At 42.0% G+C, this 17003-nt stretch overlaps 1 protein-coding gene and 1 long non-coding RNA gene across 2 annotated transcripts in view; one reads left to right on the top strand and one right to left on the bottom strand.

The window, feature by feature from the left end:
* The window catches only part of LOC118498914, a 27365-nt gene extending 22631 nt beyond the window's left edge, over nt 1-4734 (bottom strand). Inside the window, exons 1-2 of the long non-coding RNA XR_004901406.1 lie at nt 4724-4734; nt 2912-2921 (exon numbers count right to left, since the gene is read on the bottom strand). This is a non-coding gene — a long non-coding RNA (uncharacterized LOC118498914). The remainder of the gene's footprint in view (nt 1-2911; nt 2922-4723) is intronic.
* Nucleotides 1-16678, top strand: part of NRROS (negative regulator of reactive oxygen species) — a 27476-nt gene extending 10798 nt beyond the window's left edge. The window contains exons 2-3 of the mRNA XM_028505239.2: nt 9513-9633; nt 13765-16678. Coding sequence (XP_028361040.1) covers nt 9526-9633; nt 13765-15735 — 2079 coding nt within the window. The 5' untranslated portion in view covers nt 9513-9525 and the 3' untranslated portion in view covers nt 15736-16678. The remainder of the gene's footprint in view (nt 1-9512; nt 9634-13764) is intronic.
* The last annotated feature ends 325 nt before the right edge of the window (nt 16679-17003 follow it).

Below are 17003 nucleotides of genomic sequence, written 5' to 3' on the forward strand. Positions count from 1 at the left end.
TACAAAGGAACAAAAAATACAGATATGTTAAAAGTAAGTATCAGGTGTGTTTCTCTCTATTGTTGATATTTTGATGTGGATCCTTTCAAATATATTCTATGCATATGCAGATGTTGTATATTCTTTTAACAAACTTGGGATATAGTTTACATTGTTTTGTACTTTTCTTTTTTCTTAATAATGTTTTATTATGAACATCTTTCCATGTCAATAAATATTGCTACCAAAAAATGCTACCAAAGCATTTTTTTCACAGCACATTATTCCTACCATATAGTTGTATCATAATGTATTTAACCAATCTTTCCATTGTTGGATTTTAAGGTGGTTTCCACTTTTTAAATATTATCACTAATGTTGCAATAAATATTTGTATAAAAATACTTTTACATACATTGGTATTCCTTAGGATAAATTTCTAGAAGAACTATTGAGTCAAAATAATCTACATTTTCAAGATCTTTGATAAATTATGCTAAAGTGTCCTTCAGAAAAAGTGTGTCAATTTGCTCTCCTACTTTCAGGGTATGAGACAGTTTTGGGAAGATGGGGACACAGAAGCCATTCTGTTGTCTATATTTTAACAACTTCATCATTAAGAGAGAAAGCCAGGGAGCAAATAAGGAGGTATGAATGCACACATCACAAGTCTAAATGCTCTGGTGTCCAATCTTCAGTTTGCAAGTTCTTTTTTAATGCACCCACCATTTGAACATAGATTCTTTGCAAAATATAAGAATGCATTACTTTGACCAAAGAATAGAACTACTTTACTTTTATAACATCTTTTTCATTTTCTTTTATGTGCAATTCCAAAATCATAATTAAAGCAATTTTTTGGATTTAAAAGCATGTATTTTGGGCAATTCTCCAAACAAAATAGAGAAATGATCAATAAACATGTGAAAAATGCTCAACATTATTACTAATTAGGGAAATGCAAATGAAAACCACAAAGAGATAGCAGTTCACACCCCCTAGGATGGCTATAATAAACACAACAGAAATAACAAGTGCTGATGAGGATGAGGAGAAATTGGTACATTAGTAACGATGCAAACATCATGCCCCTTTTCTTTGGGGTGTCCAACCTTTTGGCATCTGTGGGCCACACTGGAAGAAGAAAAGTTGTATTGGGCCACACATTGAATACATTGTGGCATGTGATCACAAAAAAATCTCATAATGTTTTAAGTAAATTTATGATTTTGTGTTGGGCCACATTCATAACCATCCTGAGCCACAAGCGGGCCGCAGGCTGGACATCTCTGTTTCAGTGTAAATTTTTCTAAGAACAAAGACAGTCTCTTACATAACCATGGTACAATCGTTAAAATCCAGAAATTTAACATTGATATAATATTATTATTTCATCTATTATCTATATGCAAATTTTGCCCATACACCAGTAAGGGCCCTTAAGTAATTTAGTCATTTGGTTAAAGAGGTGTTTCCCAGTTTTTCCACTATAAAGCTATTTTCCTGTGTGTAAAGTTAACAGGTAACTTGCATAAGTAATATACTTTAAGACTATATTAGTATTTTGTCTCCCAACAAATTTTCACTCTTTAGTTTTATCATTCCTTGATGATTCTTGCCTGTAATTAAAAGATACTTTGAGAAATACTTTCCTCAATTCAGTTTTCAGTCACTTTCTCCAATTTTCAGGTAGCATCATAAAGCTTGCATGCACATAAAAATAATATGTTCAGTGTTGTCCTTTGTGTTTAAGCTTATTGAAGAGCACAAGTCCTGTTTTAGTCAGGTTCTTTTTGTTGGCAATACTTAGACCAGCCACTGGGGGTGGTGATGGCGGTGAGTGGCTACCCTGAGGAAACAGAGCTTGGAAATGGACCAGGCCCTGAAAAGAGCCATCAAAAACCCTGAGGCAGCCTCAGAGCCTGTTCCCTCCCCACTCTCTCCTGGCTGTATGGTCCACCCCTTTGTCATTTCTATTATTCAACCTTTTCTGATCTCTGCCCTCTGTTAACTTTTTCATTATTTTTTATTCATAGGTCTTGTTATCTACCTCATAGCTCTATTCCTCAAGGCAACATCCCTTAAAAATTCAACCCCACTTCTCTCTCTGTGTCTCTCAGCTCCAATATTCACTTCTAATTACCTAATTTTCTTCCTTGTCTCCATTCACTGGGGTCATTCATAGGGAGTTGGATGCAGGTTAGAACTGACCTCCCCAGGTCAGGTGCATCCCCAAGATTCTGTCAGGTAGGTAGAGGTGGAGATGAGGTCATGTGCTTCTCCTGAGGGCTAGCTCTACAGAGGGGCTGGGTGTTGTGGGCAGAGCAGTTGACCTGGACAGTGCAAATTGGTACATCAGCCATATTTCTCGAACCACAATCAGGACACATGGTCTAACACATCTCTGCTCTTTCCAGGTATGAGAAGCTGTCTCAAAACTCTAGTTTGAATGCCAAAATGTTTAAATTTCCCAGATATTTTAAAGGTTTATGTGTATATGCATTTTTAATTTAAAATTTACTGAGAACCTTTCTTAAAAGACTATTTGAAAATGTATATTCCTGGAAATTTTGGGACAAAAGGCTAGTATGATTTCCCCTCTCCCTTTAAGAACTCAAACAGTTATCCCTTTTTACTAATTTTTTTAATCTTAAAAAGCTTCAGATTACAGAAAAGTTAAAAGAAAGTACAACACTAAATTTGCCAGTTGGTAATATTTTGCTTTAACTTTTTTCTCTCTCCATTTAAAAGTATGTTACATAAATTGTAGAAATCATGAAGTTTCAACCCCGAAATATCAGCATACATTTCCTAAGAATAAGGGCCCTTTCCTATAAAACCTAAGCATTATTATCATATCTAAGAAAACTAGTAATAACCTGACAATATCAACCATACAGAATACCATCTGAAAACACATTATTTAGTACACATGTAAGTTTCTCCAGCTGTCTCAAATTCTTTTTTTAGAGATTTTTAAAAACCTAAAAGTCGACTTAAGGTGGATTTTGGACCTGGTAATTATGATTCTTAGTCATTTATAATCAGACACACACACACACACACACACACACCATTTCCATTTTCTCTGTTTTTTAGGTTTCAGGGCAAACATTTTTAGCGAGGGTACTACCAAGATGGAGCTCTGTGGCACCTAAGGCATCCCACTGGAGGCTCAGGATGCAGGTGGTCTTGCCATTGGAAATGCTAAGTTTGAACATTTGGTGAGAGTTGAGATCACCCTAATTTTTTTGCTAAGAGTCAAAGAGACCAAAGCTGCTTGTCTGAGGCTTTCAAATACTTCTTGGTAGCAGGAATTGTTTTTGACGTGGTCATGGTCTGAGGCTTCTGTTCTTTGTTATCTATTGTCCGTGGTCTGTGACCAGCTGCCCTTCCCTTTCTCCCAGTATCCCAGGTAGGATTTGCTCTTTTGTTTTTAAACAAAAGCAGATGCCCTTTCCATGGAGCCCTCTATCTAGCACCCATGTCTTTCGTGTTCTAGAGTCACCAGCACACATTTCCACATGCAATTTGTGCATACGCTGCTTCTTAGAGATCCTTTCCCCAGACCAGTTTATATTTGTTTCTAACATCAAATGCCTCTGGGAGTTGCCCACTTTCGGTAAAAACCTCTTTCTTTAAAGCTTTTCCAGCCTCTTTGAGGAGAAAATTCTCAATTACATGCTAATATATGTACTGTATAACACTCTTAACACTAAAAGGGCCTTTAGCAAAAAGTTTACAGTCCAGCTCTGGTGGCAGCTGCTGTAGTAGGAATAGCTGGGAAAGGAGGGGGTTGGTGAGGAGGTGAGAGGAAGGATGCCTCTGAATGTTAGAAATCCATCATTCTTTCCCCAAAATAATCCCAAAACCCTAACAAAACAAAACCAAAACTTAGATCAAAGTTACTCCTTAGTATTCTCAAACTTTGAGTATAAGGAGATCTTTTTATGGACAAAAATACCTGATAGCTGTGTTTTACTATTAGTTGATTAAGACATTACATTGTGAGAGAAAACAACTTGAAATTAACAATCTTTTATCAAAAAGAAGTCATATTTCATTAGTATAGGTAAATCTATATACATTTAAAAAATGGTATATGTACAGGTTTACGTGTCAGAGGGCCTGACAAAAAAGGAATGCTACTGCACTTATGAACTATTTTGATGGAAATTTCAGTACTTCCAGAAACAGAAACCAGTCAAAAGTTTTCACTTACCCTTTCTTCCTTGCCCATTGCAAAGCAAGTATCACCCACATGCCCCCTGCACTGGAGCCAGTCCTTGGCTGGCATGCGACAATCTCCTCCCATCCAAGCATCCTGAGCCCAGAACTGATGTGGGTGTGGGATGGGTATGGAAGTGCTGCCCTAGGTTACAGACAAGCCACAAGAGCAGGATCAGGAAGCCCTTTCCAGGAGGAGTAAATAGTCCCATCCCTTTCGTTGTTTTACACAGACTGTGGGCCATCAATCAGTCTTCCTGTAACTTACTTGGGTCAATGAAACAGAAGTTTCTCCCTAGTATTTTGTGAAAATATAAAAAGCAAACAAGCAAAAAGTAAGTAAAAAGTGAACAGGCATAATTTTTTAAAAAGAGGAATTTTTCAGCCATTATGCATTCTTCTTCCTTATGTTGGTGTTCTTGTTTCAGAATACAGTCTTGATTCATGCTGTTTTTATGAAATGAATCTGTTTTTACCACTTACTTGTTATGACCAGATTAAGAGAGAAAAGCTAGACAAAAAGCCATATTGTCTTTCTACAGAAAAAAGGAATACTCTTTATAGATAGGGATGGATATGGGGTTGAAACTCAGGTTTCCATGATAACCAGTTAGAATGCATAGTCCAAAAATTAATGAGATGCCATTGAGCTTCTGAAACCTTAATATTTCACGAACTTCTTAGAAAAGAACCAGCAAGGACATTTTGTGATGATTGGGCACAAACAGAATAGTTAGAAGACAAAGAAAAAATATAAAGGAAACATTAAGAGGACTTCACTTAGACATAAGGTAGGATTTATAATCTTAAAATCTCCAAGCCAAATGTGTTACAGACATAATACAGAATCTTGTCTCCTGCCAGCACCTGGATCAATGGTGCCTTGTCTTTCAAGGCTTTAGGAGCTCATAGTCTCTGGTGCTAGTCATAGTCATAACAACAATGACTGGATAAAAGGATATGTAGAGAAGCTTTATAGAAATTATTAAATGAGTGAAAGAACATAAGACTTATAGGCTGTATAGCAAAGAGAATGGGACTTACTATTTACTGCCTCCGCTCTTGGAAGGAAATCTTCGACTTCATTATCTGGTTTAAAAAGAACAGATATAAGCAGAGTCTGTTAATGCCATCTGCTTCTCATGTCAGGATTTCATGTCTTATATGGAGTATTTTCCCAATAGTAACCCAGACTGGAAGGACATGTAGTTCTTATTCAGCCCCTACTCAGAACATGAGTTGATCTGTAGTTCCTTTGTGTTGGCTCCATGGCTTTCCCAGTGGTTCACAGCCCATGAAATAAGAACCATAAATCTAAGTCCTTTTAATTAGACTGAGGAGAGATTCCAGGTTTCCTCATTCAAATTTTTAATGTCAAACTTCCCTGCATGCCCTTCATCATAATTGTTTTCCCTTTCTCTGCCAAAAATGTATCTAAGATGAGTGACATTTGGCTTAAAAAATGGATGTATATTTTTCAGAAGATGTCAGAAAAAGAGGAATAAAACGAGACAGTTATTATTTGCACACTCAAGCTTAGACACTCTCATATAGCTAGAGATACTGTTGAGTGGTTGTCACCCACCTGAGGCTGAGTGTGGGTGGAGAGAAGCAGTCCTGTGTACACAGGAGAGACTTCAGGAAATTCCCGGGTGAGATTAGCATCCAAACTCAGTGGCATGGCTCTGAGAAAGCCTTCTACACCTACACACTCCAGGAGGTGTTTCTCAACCTAAATTGTTATTGTTGTGAGTCTTTCATTTCTTCTTAGAATCATTACATACTTTTTTGTTTAAAAAATAAATATTTTTTAATTTTTATTGTTTAATATTTATTTATTTTAGAGAAAGGGGAAGGGAGGAACAGTGGGAGAGAAATATTGATGTGAGAGAGAAACATGCATCAGTTGCCTCTTGCACATGTTCTGTTTGGGGACAAACCCTGAACCCAAGCATGTGACCTGACCTGACCTGACCAGGAATCAAACTAGCAACCTTTCAGTTCACGGGCCAAAGCTCAACCAACTGAGCCACACCAGCCAGGACCCTTTTTTGTTTAGTACTATTTCAACCCCATTTTCATTTCTATCATTGTATTAGTGAGAGTCCAACCAGGAAATAGAAAGACACAGATTATTTAAAACTGAGGAAATTTAATGCAGGAAATTGGCTATACATAATGGAAGAAGCTGAGATATCAACCAAACTTTCAGAGAACAGTAACTTCAGGAAGCTGTGACCTCCCCTGGGCAGAATGATGATAAAGGGAGGAGGGTGTTACCGGAGCCTAGGAGTTACCAGAAGAAGCTCAAGGACTTCTCTGTCCAAGGCAGAGAGAGAGGGAGAGAAATACCCTGGATTCTCTCCTTCCTTCTACCTTCTAATCTCCAAGGAGTGCCTCCCATTGATCAAGCCAGCTGGAGGCCAACTGACACCTAGAGCTTAGACATAGAGCCTTCAGAAGTCAGCTTCATGCAAACCAGAGCAGGGTAGGGTGAGAATAAACTATGGATTTTAGGACAAATAGCTCTCAACCAGCATAGTACTCTGTGTCCAGGATTAGTCTTATTCTGCAATTTATTAATGTCGAATTTTTAATTTAACCTTTTTTCATATTTTCACATAATTAGTTGATACAATGATATATTCATTATTTTTCCTTCTTTGTGTAGGTGCTAAATTATGTTGGCAATTTTATGTAGGAATAATAATGCACACAGCCAGCTCACGGTGTTTTGAACTCATAAAAAATAATCATATTATCAACTACCTTCATAGTTAACTAAACATTTTCACATATACTATTGTATTTGTAAAAACTCTGAATAGTTCTTATTATCCTCATTTTATAGGAGGATTAATTGAGTTTCAGAGACTTTATGTGACTTACTCAAGGACAAATAACAAATACTGTAACCAGAATTCAAATCCTGGTATGTCTGGTTCTAGATTCCATAATCTTCCCATGCTATCTCATGACAAAAAGAGTTGCCCAGAGGATATAGCAAGAGTTTTTCTGGGCTGTTTGACTGTTTAAGAGAAAGAAGAAAATATGTGTTTGTGTGTGTGTGTGTGTGTGTGTGTGTTTAAGATTTTATTAATTTATTTTTAGAAAGTGGGGAAGGGAAGGAGAAAGAGAGAGAAACATCAATGTGTGGTTGCCTCTTGCATGTCCCTTACTGGGCACCTGGCCAGCAAGCCAGGCATGTGCCCTGACTGGGAATTGAACTGTCGACCCTTTGGTTCATAGGCCTGAGCTCAGTCCACTGAACTACACCAGCCAGGGCAGAAGATATGTTTTAAATTTTCAAAAATTGTCTTGTTGACCCAGAAATTAAAATCACACTTTGGGCATAAGTGACACTGGCCTATCTATCATTCCAGTCTGAGAGTTACATTCTCCCTGAAGACACTGCACTCTCTCCCTGAACACATCTAGAGTCAGTATTATAATATATGGGGCTGGCTGTTCTAGAAGGGTCAGTGTCACAACAGCAGGTGCCATCCCAAGTCTGACAGAGTTGGTGAAGGAGGAGAGGAGGGAACAGGTCCATGGTTGCCATCTCCTTGCCTCTCCTCAGAAAAATACAAAACAACCCCTGAAATTTGAATGTCAGATAAACAATGAATTCTTTTAGTATAAGTATATCCCAAATATTGCATGAGACATCGTTATACTAAAATGTTATTTCTTGTTTATCTGACATTAACTGGCATCTTGGAATTTGCTTAGTCCAACAACCTTATCTCAAGGTGGGCAGTGATCCCAAGGTTTCTGGGGTATGCATGCCTGTGTGTTGGGAGGACGCTGAGAACAGGAGCCCGTATGGTTCTGTTTTGCCATCTGTGCCCTGCACATGCCATGAAGTGATAATTCTTGCACAGGTGCAGAAGCAGAAGGAGGGTCTGGGAAGAGGATTCCCAGTATTGGGCAAGTACTGATGAATCTGAATTGGAGGTTCCCTCTGTGGTAAGGAGAGTTGACCTGACTTGAGGAAAAGGTTGAAGTTGATTTACCTGGTTTCGCTTAGTTTTTCTATTAGTCTGTTTTCTCTGGTGAGTATTCAAATCTTATCAGGAAGTTAAAATTAGATCTAGAGATTGTGTAAACTTATTCAAAGAAAGGGAAAGAGGAAGGGGCCCTAGATAGCCAAGATGTGTCAGGCAGAAGGGTCCATGAGTGAGGGAGGAGGTTCTTGTTAGTGCCGGTGCTGCTGGCCCAAGAGAAGACTGGAGAGCAGACCCTGTGGCCTCTCTCGGGCAGACATCAAGAAGAGGATGGGGCAGTCAGAACACTGGGGCCAGGCACTTGCCTCAGATTCTGAGGAGTGCCGAGCTGGGAGGGGATTCTACTGGGCTATAAACTCTCCCACAGGGTAGTCAATTCAACAGCACCTGCAGTGAGAGAAATTAGCCTGGTTTCTCATTGTGGAGCCCCAGGAGGGTGACCTGCTGGCTGTTTCTAGCCCTGCCACTAAGTTGATCTTGAACCTTGAATAAGCCATTTATTATCTCTTCGTGTGTTCACCTGTAAAAATGTGATGGTAGAGGATCTATTACATTTCTACTATGGTTCCTCTTAGTTCTAAAATTCTGTAGGTATATGTAGAATCTTAAGCCTTCTCGTGACTTCTGTTCTACATGCACTGGCCAGGTAAGGGGACTGGTAACCACACTTCAACAATAATCCTTATTATACTGAAGATTTTTTTTCATTTTCCCCTTAGTTGCTCCCTTATCCAGGTAAAATATCAAAATTCTGTTTTCAAAGGGCTATATCAAATGAGTTAACCAATGAGATTTTCTCTTTTTAAATAGCCTCATGTCAGCAAAACAATTAGCAACTCTACGGGACCAGAGAAACAATATTTCTATCCTGTTCACCACTCATTCATTCAATACGTATTTATTGAGCTCAGGTGGTACATCAGGCACATTTGAGCTTTGGGGAGAAAGCTTCAGTAGAACTAAACATCACAGGAACTGTAGGTGACCTGAGACCTGGTTCCTCAAATCCTTTGCTTCTCACTTTTGTTGCCCGACTCAGGCAGTTTCAGTGTTCAGCCACCCATCCATCAGATGGTACAGGCAAAATGAGAATGGGTTCTTATGGACAGCTGCAGCGAAAAGTTAAAAGTGTTGGCTAACTTAAGTTATGTAAAGAGTCTGGACTTCCACCTGCCTGTAGCTATGGCTTTCCAAGACCAGACATAACTGGGAACTGGCACTTTGTACTGAGAATGCAAAGCAGCTCTCTGGGACATCCGTCCTTCTCTTACTTGCTTCTTCCTTGCCCTGTGTCCACAGTGCTGCACTTGAGATGGAGTTGCTGCCCCTTTGGCTCTGCCTTGGTTTTCACTTCTTGACAGTGGGATGGAGATACTGCAGTGGAATGGCCACAGCTGCTTCACAAAGGGGCTGTAAGTTGGTGAGTTTTCCCGGGAACCCTGAGCTATCTATTGCTCCTGTCCTGACAAGGTTTGGTCTCTTTGGAAAGCTGATGGATTGTCAGTCAAGGAGGACAGGGAATGAATGAATCAGAACCACTCTGTACCTACTCTAGTGTGATGCCATGTGCAACTTCCTCTTTAACCAAAGGTTTGAGAGGATGCCTAGGAAAGGCTCTGCCCCACCTGTTTCATATCCTCTGAAGACATGAGGCCCTAGAGATAGGCCTAGATTAGCCACCTGGAACAAAAGCACCTTCTTAAAAATCTGGATGACTGAGCTCCACTAATGCTATCAGAATCTGATAACGTGGGGCATATTAAAGTTGGAGATGCCCTGCCTCAGAGTTTGAGATTGAGTCAAGAGCAAATATTTAAAAAGCTGTACTGAATGCCCTGGCCAGGTAGTTCATTGGTTAGAGCACCCTGCCAATATGTCAAGGTTGTGGGTTCAATCTCCAGTCAGAGCACGTACAAGAAACAACCAATGAATGCATAAATAAGTGAATCAACAAATCAATGCATTTGATTTGTATCTCCCTCCTGTCATCTTCCCCTCTAAAAAAAATCAGTAAAGATAAAAATAAAAAAGCTGTACTAAAGAGCATGCTGCCCATGCACACTGCAACAGTAACATCCTTGATGGCGCTTAAGTTGAAGACAATCCAGGAAGGAGATACCTGAGCTTTTGTGGTCTACTCTCTTCAGGACTTTCTGCCTATATGCAGAAACAGATTGGCTCATAACAACTGAGCACATTTCTAGAAATTTTCTATTTTGCTTATAACTCACCAATATAAAAAATCTGCCTGAGAAACAAACATTTAATAAACATTCCTTGAGCCCTATTATATCCCAGGTACTGGGAAGACAAATTGGATGTCGGGGTTAATATTTAAAAATGTGTTCTTAAGGCTGATGAATCTTAAATCCCAGCTGGTGATAGTTCTTAACCACTTTCAACAAACTCTAACTGCTACACTGTTGTATACTCCAGTATGGGATAGAGGTTATGAGCCAGACCAGGTTTAAATCCCAGCTCCACCACTTACTAGCTGGTGACATTTGGCCACTCTGGGTCTCAGTTTCCTCATCCGTACAATATGGAAGTAATGATAGTACCAACCAATGATGCCACGACACTGGGCTGTTATGATGATTAAATGAGTTAATGTATGTAAAGCACTCAGGACAGTGCCTTGAATGTAGTAAGTGCTGTGAGTTTTATCTATTATTATTGCTGTGTTGCTATTGTTAGTCTCTGCTACACAGATTTCCATTGCTCCCTTACAGGCACAGTGAAAGGTTAACTTTGCAGTGGCTAATTCAGGAGTTACCAGAGACAGGAAGAGGAGGGCATGAAGCATGAATGCTTTGGTCTTTCAGGATTCAGGCTAAACTCCCTGCGTGACCCTCTTTTAACCTGGTGAGCAGGAGCAGGGACTTCGCTGCCAGTGAATGCAAAGAGTGGATTTCCTGTGGCTTTTCTGAATTGAGGGCTGAGGGTTTGATAGTCCAGGTGCCCTCCATTGCCCCTCCTTGCCTTAGTCATGTGACGTTACCATAAAATGGACATCATGAGTTTTTCTTGGGCTCTGATGGCCCCGTGGTCCTTTGGCAGCACTTCAGTGGGACCAGAGAAAATTGCAGGAGTATGACCCCCAGGACTGCTGCAGCTGTGGTGAAGCAGGGTCTCACACTTTTCGGAAAGCCCCTAGCCACAACATTCTCCAGAGAGTTCCTGTGTAGGGGAGACCGAGACTTACTCAAATAAAGAAATACACCTTGTTTCTGCACGGGGAGATTTAATTTTGTAAATATGTCTGCTCTTCCCCGAGGGAATCCATGATTGTAATGCAGCCCCAGTCAAAATTCCAAAGACTTTTAGGGGAAAGGGAAAGTATGGAAGGAACTTGACAAATTCACCTGGAAATGAGATGCAATGCAAAGCTCAACTGATTAATTGATTAGTTCATGCCTATCATTATAGTTAACATTTATTAAGCATTTATGTGCCAAGTTCTGTTAAGTTTTTTACATAACTAATCACAATGAATCCTCATTACAAAAAAAACCCTATGAAAAATTATAATTTCCATTTTACAGGTGGAGTACTGAAGATCCCAACTGGTTAGGTAACTAGACCAAGGTCACCAATATGTTAAAAAGAAAAATCAAGATAGACTAACCCTAAAACTCTTGCTTTTAACCACTGTTCTACTCATGTAATGTTTAGACAGTTGCTAAACAAAATGTAATCAAATTTATTTTTATTGCCAAGGCAATATGTCTGTCACATATTACTGGGGTGGAGGTGAGGGGAGAGTGGATTACTGAATAATTTTTAGAGTGCAGTCTCATTTAAAAAAAATTTTTTTTCAAGAAAAGGTAGGTGTTATCTTTAGGAAAGTCCAGAAGCAAATGTAACAAAAGGTTGGTGGTGTTTCTTTGAGGGAGAGGCTGATATTACAAAGGAGTTTAATTTTCTATATTCTTATATTATATATATTTTTAACTATTAGAAGGTTTTATTTTAATAATCAGAAAAAGAACTTGGGACTGTGAAGAGTTAATTCCTTGTCTAGGGTCCAAAACTCATAGATGTCAGAGCCAAGACTCCGATCTGAGTCTGTCATCTCTCCAAACCTGGGATTCTTCTTCCTCTCTGTCAGGGTTTGTCTCCCTTTTTCCATTACTCCACTTGCCCACTGGGATTGTGCTCACAGTTTTAGGCAATCACAGGCCTTGTCCTTCTGGCCAATCTGTGCAAAGGAAAGCCATTGCTCTTCTATTTGTCACTTAAAAGTTTTTTTCTGGACACTTAATTAACACCCTGTCGCTGATCGTTTTTGCCAATTTTGTAAGCCAGTTCGCTGAGTTTATCCTGAGGCTTGAGTGACTTCTGCAATGAGACCAGGGTCATCCCATTCCTCCTGCCACCTTAGGCAGCACAATTGTGGTAGAACAACATCCAAGAAAAGCAATGAATTGGGCATTAAGAGCCATGGGTCCAATTCCAGCTCTGTCGTTGACTCTCCACTTCTCTCCAGACCCCACTCTGTGCAATTCAAGACAATGATGAGCTCTGAAGTCCTGTTGAGCTGTAACATATGTCAATCCAGATGTAGAGGAATATCCCAGACAAAATTTCTTTGGGTGAAACGAAGATGCCACAGTACTGCCAGTTGTTGGGCAGTGTCCCTGTCAGACATACTGGTGTTATGGTAAAAATGTTTACCATGCAATATGGACCAATTGCATCGATGGTGCCCACTGCATGTGAGGCACTGTGCAGCCTCTTGTCTAATCTCACTACAATCCTCTGAAGTGGGTGCTATCTTTACCTCCATTTTTCAGACAAAATAACACACTTAAGCTAAATTATTTGCCCAAGGTCACATGGAAACAAGTGGCAGAGGTAGGACTCAAACTCATACAGAGACTTGGTCCTTAACTCTTCTCAGAGCTGCGCCCAAACAGCAAGCACAGCTGTCAGCACTCAGGACCTAATGGACAGGTGCTCAGATCTTCTCTAAAGTGCTGTGTGTTTTATTTGCTTATTTACTGCTTTTGTTTTTAAATCCTCGCTTGAGGACATGTTTTCATTGATTTTTAGAGCGAGAGAAAGGGAGAGAGAGAAAAAAAGAGAAAGAGAGAAACATTGGTGTGAAGGAAACATTTGATCAGTTGCCCTCCCCCGGCCCCCACCCCCGCCCCCACCCCCACCCCCACCCCCACCCCGTACATGCCCCGACTGTGGATCAAGCCTGCAACTTCAGTATGTGCCCTGAACAGGGATCAAACCTACAACCTTTTTGTGTATGGGAAGATGCTCCAACCAGTTGAGCCACCCGGCCAGGGCCATGCTGTGTGTTTTAAACAAGGCCTGGAACTCAGCTCCTAGCTGACTGTTTTAGTGTGAAAGTAAAGAAGAAAGAAAAGTTCCATTTTTTCCTACAGTTTCTGATCCTTAAACAAAAAAAAAAAGCTTATGATCTCTAGAGCCATTCCCAAAAGTTGCAGGAACAGTCTGATGAATAAACTAAGCTTTTATACCCAGACCTCTGCCTCAGAGGTCTCCTCCCTGCTGACCACTGTGTTTTAAAACCTAGGTGGATGGAGTCGCTGACTGTCAAGGGCAGAACCTGGCTTCGGTGCCCAGCAATCTCCCTCCTCACTTGCAGACGCTCATCCTGGATGCCAATCCTCTCAAGACCCTGGGGAATCATTCCCTCCAGCTTTACCCTGTCCTGGAGAGCCTCAGTCTGCACAGCTGCCACCTGGAGCACATTGGTTGGGATACCTTCCTAGGGCAGGCCCGCCTGCACAGCCTGGCACTACCTGACAATTACCTCTCAGAGAGCTACCGGGAGACAGCAGCTGCCCTTCACAGCCTGCAGGCATTGAGGAGGTTGGACTTGTCGGGAAACTCCCTGACAGAAGACATGGCAGCCCTCATGCTCCAGAACCTGTCTTCACTGGAGTCTGTGTCCCTGGCAAGGAACACCATCATGAGGCTTGATGACTCTGCCTTTAAAGGCCTGGGGCACCTCAAGGAGCTGGATTTGCAGAGGAACTACATCTTTGAGATTGAGGGTGGAGCCTTCGAAGGCTTGACTAAGCTGAGACACCTCAACCTGGCCTATAACAACCTCCCTTGCATTGTGGACTTCAGCCTCACAGAGCTCCAGTCCCTCAATGTCAGCTATAATGCCCTGGAATGGTTCCTGGCATCAGTGGAAGAGGCTGCTTTTGAGCTGGAGACGCTAGACCTCTCTCACAATCAGCTGCTGTTTTTCCCGCTCCTGCCCCAATCCAGCAAGCTGCACACCCTCCTGCTGCGGGACAACAACATGGGCTTCTACAGGGACCTGTACAATGCCTCGTCACCGCAGGAGATGGTGGCCCAGTTCCTCCTTGTGGATGGCAATGTGACCAACATCACCACGATTAACCTTTGGGAAGAGTTTGCTTCCAGTGATCTTGCAGATCTTCGCTTCCTGGATATGAGCCAGAACCAGTTCCAATACCTGCCTGATGGCTTCCTAAAGAAAATGCCTTCCCTCTCCCACCTGAACCTTAACCAGAATTGCCTGATGACGCTCCACATCCGGGAGCATGAGCCCCCAGGAGCGCTCATGGAGCTGGATCTGAGCCAGAACCAGCTGTCGGAGCTGCACTTGACTCCGGGGCTCACCGGCTGCCTGAGGAGCCTCCGGTCGTTCAACCTGAGCTCCAACCAGCTTCTGCATGTCCCTACTGGCCTTTTCGCTGATGCCAATAACATCACTACAGTTGACATGAGCCACAACCAGATCTCACTTTGTCCCCAGCCAGCTGGGTTAGACCACGTGGGCCCCACTAGCTGTGTGGATTTCAGGAATATGGCATCTTTGAGGAGCCTCTCTCTGAAGGGCTGTGCACTGGGAGCATTACAAGACTGCTCATTCCAGGGGACTGCCCTCACCCACTTAGACCTGTCTGGAAACTGGGGGATTCTCAATGGGAGCATTGCTCCTCTCCAGAATATTGCTCCCACGTTACAGGTCCTGTCTCTCAGGAATGTGGGCCTCAGTTCCAGTTTCACAGAGTTGGACTTTTCTGGGTTTAGGAATCTGAGGGACTTGGATCTGTCAGGAAATTCCTTGACCCATTTTCCAAGGTTCAGGGGCAGCCTGGCCCTACAGACCCTGGATCTCCGCAGGAACTCTCTCAGAGCCCTTCCCCAGAGGGCTGTGACTGCACAGCTCCTGACAAGTCTGCGGACCATCTACCTCAGTCAGAATCCATATGACTGCTGTGCGGTGGAGGGCTGGGAGGCCCTGCAGCATCCACACACCATCACAGACTTGGCCACGATCACTTGCAACCTCTCCTCCAAGGTCATTCGCCTGACGGACCTGCCCAGAGGCATGCCTCAGGACTGTAAATGGGAAAGGGTGGACATGAGCCTGCTGTACCTTGTGCTCATTCTTCCCAGCTGCCTCACCCTGCTGGTGGCCTGCACTGTCATCTTCCTCACTTTTAAGAAGCCTCTGCTTCAGGTGATCAAGAGCCGCTGCCACTGGCCTTCCATATATTGACCTGGTTACGATTCAAGGTTAGAAATTCGGCCTGTGCATGAAAGATCCTTTCTCTGCCAGATTTCAAGATCTGATGCAGAAGACAAGGCTGATGAATTGAGCTTTAAATTAAAGTATAAAATGTTTCCATTCCTTAGAAGCATCATCATGATTCATTCTTATCATCCTGGTAAAATATTTATTAACTGACATTACACAAAAATAAAAAACATTTCTCAGAAAAAAATTTTTAAGTCAAATCCAGCTTGTGTGTTTTCTTTCTTTAGTGTTTTTTGGTAGTTTGACTGAGGTTATTTTTCAATGCCCTTTCCTTGATGACATCCATGGAGCTGGTGGAAAAGGGCAGCAACTCAGTGCCACCCCACAACAGAAACAGCTTGAAGAGCAGGTCCAGTGGATGTGTGAGAGTCAGCACCCTAGGAGTTCACCAAAAACCAGAATTTCAGAGCTGAGCTGGGGGATCAGACATGAGAACTGCCACCTCCTATCTCGGCTTGTGTCACCAGTGGGCCTGAGAGGGTCCTCTGCAGGTGGTGCCCTGGGTTTGCTGGAGTTGCTGGCAGGCAAACGTGACCTTTCCATAGAAAAGCTAGCAGAACAATAACGGGACCCTGAGTATATTTGTGCAGTGAACTGAACACCAGCACAGTCCTTGTTCTGAGCGGAAGTAAAGAGGAATGCAGAAAGGAGGGAATTCTGTTGATTTGTGGATTACCCCTCCTCTTCACACAAAAAACATGAACAACTTCTTAGCGGTTGTTGCAGATCTGTACTCACTACATTCCTCTTTTCCTTCCTCCTTCCCTTCCCTTAGTGAGTAGTGAACAGTTTCTATGCTCCTCTCTGAGGAAAAGATAATAAAGACACAGCTCTTGCCCTTTTGGGTAGTTTAGAGTTTACACTGTCCTTGCACATTTTATCCCTGAGTATTAAATCATAAAGGGACTAAATGCTGTTGCTGGGGGGTGGGGGGGGAAGGGAATAGAAATCCCACAAACTGATTACTATCACCATGAATCCTAATGTCAGTGGAAATGTCTAGGCAAATCAAAGAGATAAAATCAGTGGTCTTACTCTGATAAAGCAGAAGCTTCCCTTGGGTGCTCTACAGGGTACAAGCAAGGCCGTGTCAGTAAGGCTCCACACTCCAAAGCACCAGTGTAAGCCGTGCTAACTTTCCCCTTATTGTACCTCTGTCTTTCCTGTCAACTTGTCTGTCCATCCTGCACTGCCCTGGCCTGGTACCTTGGATGTCCCTCAGGTTGCTT

This window comes from Phyllostomus discolor, chromosome 2, assembly GCF_004126475.2.
Source record: "Phyllostomus discolor isolate MPI-MPIP mPhyDis1 chromosome 2, mPhyDis1.pri.v3, whole genome shotgun sequence".
Lineage (NCBI taxonomy): Eukaryota > Metazoa > Chordata > Mammalia > Chiroptera > Phyllostomidae > Phyllostomus > Phyllostomus discolor.